This window comes from Agelaius phoeniceus, chromosome 1 (assembly GCF_051311805.1).
Source record: "Agelaius phoeniceus isolate bAgePho1 chromosome 1, bAgePho1.hap1, whole genome shotgun sequence".
In the NCBI taxonomy this organism is placed as follows: Eukaryota; Metazoa; Chordata; class Aves; order Passeriformes; family Icteridae; genus Agelaius; species Agelaius phoeniceus.
Genome location: NC_135265.1, coordinates 2,809,140 through 2,816,319, shown reverse-complemented (window position 1 = coordinate 2,816,319; position 7,180 = coordinate 2,809,140). Strand labels below are relative to the sequence as shown.

Here is a 7,180-nt window from a genome sequence, read left to right as displayed (position 1 = left end):
TCCATCCATCCATCCATCCATCCATCCATCCATCCATCCATCATCCCTCCATCCATCCATCATCCCTCCATCCATCCATCATCCATCCATCCATCCATCCATCCATCCATCCATCCATCCATCCATCCATCCATCCATCCATCCCCACCTCCAGGACTCCTCTCAGCACCCCCACAATGGCTCTGTCCATCCCCCATGGCACCCATGATCCCATCCAAGCTCCCAAATTTTCAGCCACCCCAGGGAAGGCTCTGAAGGAGGCTCCCACCACCTCCCCTCACCCAGATCAGGTCAAACCCCCCTTCTTCAGCTCCTCCCCTCACAATCCCCTCCTATTCCCCAGAAATGCCCCAGTTAGCTCAGGGACAGGCTGGAATAACCCCTCTGTTCCTGCTGCATCCCCAGATCCCTCCTCTCTGTGACCAAGGAGCTGCTGTGAGCCCAGGGTCCCTGCCTGGGATGGTTTTGGAGCTGTAAGTGGAGATGCCAGGGATTTAGGTGGCATTTGTGAGTGAGGCCAGCCTGTCCCATGGGAGCAGCCAGCTCAGGAGCTGAAAGGGAGAGGATGAAGGGAGGAATGAGAAACCCAATACCCCTCTTGGCTCTGTCGTGGCTTAATTTAGAGCACAGGGGCTCTGCCAGAGTGTTTTTCCATTTAAAGCTGAACCTCTTCCCTTTTGTCCTGCACTGTGCCTTGCAGGGCAGTGGCAGCTGATGGCTGGGGGGGTCAGCAAAGCAGTTTCCTACTCAGTTGCCCTGTGTCACCAGCTTCTTCCCCATTTCTCCCACATCAAGGACTGAAATCCATCTCCTCCTGCTGTCCCTGTCCTGCTTTGGGAGGGCAGGAGACACCCACAGCCCCAGTCCACAGCTCTGAATTCCCATGGGATGGGCTTTGACCCCTCAGCTGATCCTGTGCCCCTTGTCCAAGCAGATCCCAGGGCAGGGAGAGCTCTCCTGTGACAACACTGTCTATGTTTAACCACCCTAATGCAACTTAATTCATCTTACAGCCTCTTTGGAAAGCTCTTTGCAGGTAAACTCCTGGCAAGAGGCCCAAAGGAAAGGAAGACAATTCATCAAAGATCATTTATTCCCAGCAGTTCAGCTGTACTTTGAAATGGGATGCATCCATCAGGCACTTGATGGCTGCTCCATGGAAGAGCTCTGCCCAGCTCCAGGCCAGGAGACAGATTTTGGTTCTCCCAAGTGTTTGGAGAACTCATATTTGGAGCTAGGAACTGCCCAAATCCTAACAAGGAGTGCCCATAAGTAAATACTGGCAGTAAAATTAACTTTAACTGTACCCACCAGCCTGTGCCAGAGATGTCACCTTTAGCCTGTCACCACCATCAGCTGCAGTGAGAGGTTGAAAAAACTCAGAGCTTATCAAAAAGCTGCCTGGGACATGACTTCTCACTGGATGAGGGTTGTCCCAGGGAGGAAATGCTGGGGACTCAGAGTGCTTTTATCTGAGAGAGGCAAAACTATGGCTGGCTGCAAACTGGAGCCAGAGAAATTCAAATTTGAACTGAAATACAGGATTTTAACAGGCTGGTGTTTATCCATGAAGGAAAAAAAAAACCCAAAACACTGAAAGTTCCAAGGGAAGCAGGGGATTGTGTTGATTTCATATCAGGTGTATCTCTGAAAGAAATCCAGAAGTGTGCTGGAGAGACCCTGGGGCTGTGGATCTCCAGTGTGGGGATTTTTCAGGCAGAGAGAAAAATATTGTCATTGGTTTTGATCTCTGAGTGATGGGCAGGGGGCTGCTGCTCCCAAGGTCTGCCAGGGTTTCTTATATTTAGCAAAATGCTGCAAGAAAATTGGTCTCATTCCTTGAAAAGTGGGAACCAGGAAGAGCCAGAGAGACAAATAGATGGCTGGCTGCAAACTGGAGCCAGAGAAATTCAAATTTGAACTGAAACATGGGATTTTAACAGGCTGGTGTTTATCCATGAGGGAAAAAAAAACCAAAACAAACCACTGAAAGTTCCAAGGGAAGCAGGGACTTCCTGCTTGTGGTGATTTCACATCAGCTGTATCCCTGAAAGAAATGTGTGCTGGAGAGATCCTGGGGCTGAGGATCTCCAATATGGGGATTTTTCAGGCAGAGAGAAAAATATTGCCATTGGTTTTGATCTCTGAGTGATGGGCAGGGGGCTGCTGCTCCCAAGGTCTGCCAGGGCTTCTTATATTTAGCAAAATGCTGCAAGAAAATTGGGCTCATCCTTTGAAAACTGGGAACCAGCAAGAGCCAGCACAGGGAGAATTCAAGCCAGGTCACTCTGGGGAAGTGCATTTCAAAATCCTGAGAAGCCCTGGACATTCTGCACTCCCCACTCTGACAGGAGACAGATTGCACATTTCCATGAGCAGCAGCTGCTTACAGGTACAGGCTGCCTAAATAAATTGCTTTATAGTGGTTGGGCTCTTTCTTTGGTAAGCATCTGGTGGTGCAGAAAAAAAGGAGAAAATGCTTCTGTGCAGCACCAAACGAGCACAAGGTTAAAGAAATGAGTGTTGCAGCACTTGAGAAGAGGTTTGCAGGAGAGCCATGTGTGTTCTGTGACATCCCAGCTTCCTCCCTGTGCTTCAGGGGCTGACTCAGAGCCCTTTTCCTGGAGAGAGGTTTGATCTTCACAGCTTCCATGGGCCAGGGCACAAGGAAGGGCAGCAGATGCATCTGCTCTGCTCCTGGGAAAATATTATTGATTCACACTCCTGTGTAAGTGAAATCAGAACCTGCAGCTCCAAGTTCCAGCCTGAATTTAGCAGCCACTGCACAGCACAGCTCCCACAGCCCTGCTCCTGCTCAGGCAGCTTTTCCAAGGGATCTGCTCCCTCCTGCAGGTCCTTAAAATCCCCATCAGAGGATTCCTCCCCTCTACAGAGACATCAGATGGAGCAGAAACCAAAGCTGTGGCTCCTTTCAACCCAGGATTTATCCCTCAAGTTGTCCAGAGATGATTGAGGGTTACAAGATGCTTTTTCCTCTGATGATACTGGCAGGAAAAATATTGCAATGGATGGTCCTGCTTTTTGTGAGAGAGGCCCCTGAGAGCTGGGCTGAGCTCCAGGGCAGTGGAGCAGCCTCATGAGCACAGAGAGGGTTAATTCCCTGCTAACTCCCAGATTATCCCCAGCTCCCTGACTTCCTCCAAAACTGTTTGAAAAGAAACATTTCTTGAAGAGAGACATTTCTGAACCTAAACAGGAAAAAAAAAAGACAGGGACAACACATCTGGAGTGACTCCTGCTCTGCTTTTTTCCACTCTGCACAGGGGGGTCAGGATGAAATCCCTGTGCTGGGGAAGGGAGCAGTGGTTTTCATGCCCAAAAATCCACTTTGCACTGGTGCAGCTGGCTGGGGTTAAAACCTGACAAACTTGAAGCTCATAAAAAGAGGCTGACAAAGCAAAGGGGAATAAAGAAAAGCTTTCAAGACTTTCAAGTGAGAAACAAAGCAGCACTGTACAAAAATGCCTGGCTCTCCATTTGCCTGGAATCCCCAAGGCTGCTCTGCACTGGCAGGCTGCATGGCAATGCCTGATTAGCTTGCACTCTGTGTCCTCACTGTGCTGCAGCAGAGGAGGACAGGGCTGCCAGGGTTTGCAGCAGCTCCAAAAGTCCCAGCACTGCTGCAGTGAAGAGCTGCCTGCATTTTATAACATTTCTTCCCAGGGAGAACAAGATCTGCCTGACAGATGAATGCAGAGACCCAGACACAGGGAATTCATAACCTGGATGGCAAGTTTTTTATGGAATGAGCTGAATTGAAGGTAGGTTGACTCATTGCAGGGGTAATCTGCACAGCTCTTCAGTGGAAACTCACTGGAGTTTTAGAAAACTGCTGCATGTTCAAGCAAAGAAAGAGGCTGGAATGATGAGAGGAGCCCACCCAGAGCTGATTTGCAGATAGTCCCAGGTCAGGCTAATCCTGTGCCTGAGCACTGAAGTGCTACAGAAAGCCTGAGACAGGCAGGTAGCAGTGTGGGATAAAAACAGAGCTTGTTTTGTTCTAAGGAAGGGGGCTGGTCTAACTTTTGTACAGCAAATTCCTTCCTGAGCTGATAAAGGCAGCAGCAGATTGAATATCAAGCCCTCCCAGGGAACACTGTGCTGAAACCTGGAAGGTTTTGTCCCAAATCCCCCTGCAGAATTCCCAAACTACACCCACCAGCCCTGCTTGCCAAGCCTCAGAGCCACAAACTGCTGACACATAAAACCTTCACTTTTTGTATTTCATCTCTGTTTCTCATCCTCTCCTGCAAAAGCTGAAGAAATGACACGATCTGAGGCTGCAAAATGACACTGGTGCCTGGGCTCTGCCCCTGCTCTGCAGCCCAAAGGACTGGGAATATCTGGATGAACTCTTTGGTGTGTGGGGCTGAACAGCCTCTGCAAACCCATCCCTCACTTCCTCCACTGTGGCTTGATGCAGTTAAAAATCCTCCCCTTTGGCTGTCACAGTCTCCTTCAGAGCAGCCTTCAGACTTTTGTTCTCATCCATCTGGAAGCCAAGCCTGCAAGGAAACAAAAGGAAAAACCTCCCTGTGAGCTGGGGAGCTTCAAAGCAAATTGAGAACAGTCACCTGTGTTCTGGGGGAAAAAAACAATGAAACCCAGAGGCCTGGGAAAGAGCAAACTGAGCACCTGCTCCTCCTCTCCCTCCTGAGGCAGGACAGGGTAATCCCAGCATGGAGAAAGGGAGAACATACCTCCTGCTCAGCTCCTCCACCTGAGGCTCCAGGGGCAGCTCAGACAGGGATGCAGAGAGCTCCTCTCTGTCATTCACATGCAAGGGGAGGCTGGGCTGGGCTGTAGATTCAATCACACAATGGAGTTTTAGCAAAACAGCAAATCAGTTTTGGCAGCATGCTGAGTCAGTGTCAAAAAAACCTGAATTTATTCTCTCAAATAATGTATTTAATCTCTTAAATAAATATTTAATCTCCTAAATTCTATGTTACATCCATAATATATCATAAATATATGACAGAATTATTTTAATTTCCTCCCAGCAAAATGAAAACATGGTGAATTTATGTTTCTGGGCTAAATACATGCCTACATATGTAGGGAGGAAAACAATGAATTCTAAATATTGAAGTGACCAAAACAAGAGGTCACAAACAGCTGAAAAGGATTGATTTGATATTAATCTTGTAATTGTGTTTCAGATTATGACAGCTGTTGCTTCTTGAATGTCTGGGACAAAGTTTGCATGTGGCACCCATTGAAACAACTTTTGTAAAGCACTTTGGTCCTCAGCATAAACAAAATGTGGGGGTTAAATGTACTTCAAGGTGAACTTCAAATCAAGGTTCTCACTCAGGAATGCTTTCCTAAATCAAAGTCTACCCAAAACATGCAGTTCTGCTCACCCCAAAAAAATTCAGAAACTTTTTTCAGGGTTATAGAGAAACATATAATTCAAATTTACAGCTGGGACTGGAGAAGCAAAACCTGTGACCAGGGAATCCCTGCAGTGGAAGGAGGAGCAGAGAAGGGTTCAGGGAGCTCAGAAAGGAGTGCAGGAAGGGAGCACAGGTGTTGCAGAGGATGCTGAACTCATCCCAGCCCTGAGGGACTGCAGGGTGGTCTCTGCTGTAGACAGAAGGCTGAATCATTTTAGTAGATGTCAATAAATGGCTTTTTCTAAAATAATCAATAGCCAGCACTACCTACCTGGAGCAAGGTGACATGGGGGAAGGATTTGTGTGGATAAGCCCCAAATAAATGATAAAAATCAAGAAAGCAGCTAAATGAAGAGAAGAAGAGGCTGGAGCTGGCTGCAGTCCTTGTAACTGGGAATCCAGCACCAGGACAGGGAACAGCCAGGCTGGAATCTGTGCTGTGCTCCTGCTGTACACTGCAATTGCTGGTTTGTGCTTGTGTTGTCACCTTGGCACATTTCTGTATCCCTTTTCCCAATTCGTATCCCTCATAACATCAAATATCTCCAAATTTGGTATTAAAACACTAAATCCTCCTCGTGTGGAATTATCTGAAAGAGCCTGGTTGGAGAGTAGAGAGTACTGAACTCTGACAAAAACAAATGAGAAGAAAAGGCTGCATTGTACAGCTAAAAAATGCTTTTGATCTTGAGACTGTGCTTTACAGGGCTGAGGAAATCCTGGTGTTACTTACCTATCCCTCCTCTGGGATTATTCTTTGATAATTTGGAATTTGGATAAAACAGGAACAAAAGCACAGAAAATGAAAAGCCTGAATGATTTAAAAACACGACTGGGTTGTTTGCAGCTCCTTAGCATCATTATCTACTTCCCTTGAATTGAAGGGGCCAGAAACATTAAACTAGCAATTAGATCAGCTCTCTACAATTTTGTACTTTCAGAAAGAAAGGAAAATATTATGTTAATTAGCAGGTTCTCTAGTCTCTGTTTTGTATTCAAGCTTTTCATTTTTTCTTATTTCCTCAACCACTGGCATGAAAGCATTGAGATAACCTCCATGTTCTGCTGAAGAGGTGTACTACAGACTTGGTTCTTGTACAAACTCCAGTTTTGGCATATCACAAAGCTCTCATCAAAGCAAGGGAGTGAAATAGATTGTTACCTACTCATCTCATGGATTTAGAGAGGATTTCTCCTTATTAGCCTTACTGCCAATCCTTTTCTACTTTTGCTTTTAGTCCTTAAGCAGAGGAGATTAATGAACTAAATATTTAGTGAGAAGGGATCTGTCACTAGTGAAAACAGCTTCTTCCTCTGGCTGTGAAATGCCAGCCAGCAGAGGGGAGTTACTAAAACTTTACTACAGCACAACAAAACCTGACCAAAAAGCCTCAGGACCTGGAGAGTTTGTCTCTCTTGGAGCTTGCAAGGGGAAGATTTGATAACAGAACACATGAACACTTCACCAGGTTGTGTAAAAGTCTGAGCACTCAGAAACTCAGTTAAATTCTGTGCAAAACAGCACCAAAATGCTCCCACGCTTCTGGGATCTACATTTTTCTGCTCTCAGCTAATACAGGTGAGACAACTCTAAGAATCAGTGCTCATAAAAAACCACAAGAGAATGAGTCAGTGTGGGCTGGAGCCCCTTCCCAGGACACAGCAATCCTGCTCGAAGGAACAAATCCATCTTGTACAGAGAGGAGCAGGTGTGAAGCACCCATTCAGTCCCCACTCAGTATAAAGGCTCCTCTGAAGGG

General features: G+C 46.7%; 1 protein-coding gene across 1 annotated transcript in view; it reads right to left on the bottom strand.

The window, feature by feature from the left end:
* Positions 1-1,075: 1,075 nt before the first annotated feature.
* The window catches only part of CCDC13 (coiled-coil domain containing 13), a 31,094-nt gene continuing 24,989 nt past the window's right edge, over positions 1,076-7,180 (bottom strand). The window contains exons 15-16 of the mRNA XM_077184963.1: positions 4,722-4,821; positions 1,076-4,526 (exon numbers count right to left, since the gene is read on the bottom strand). Of these exons, the coding sequence (XP_077041078.1) occupies positions 4,445-4,526; positions 4,722-4,821 (182 nt within the window). The 3' untranslated portion in view covers positions 1,076-4,444. The remainder of the gene's footprint in view (positions 4,527-4,721; positions 4,822-7,180) is intronic.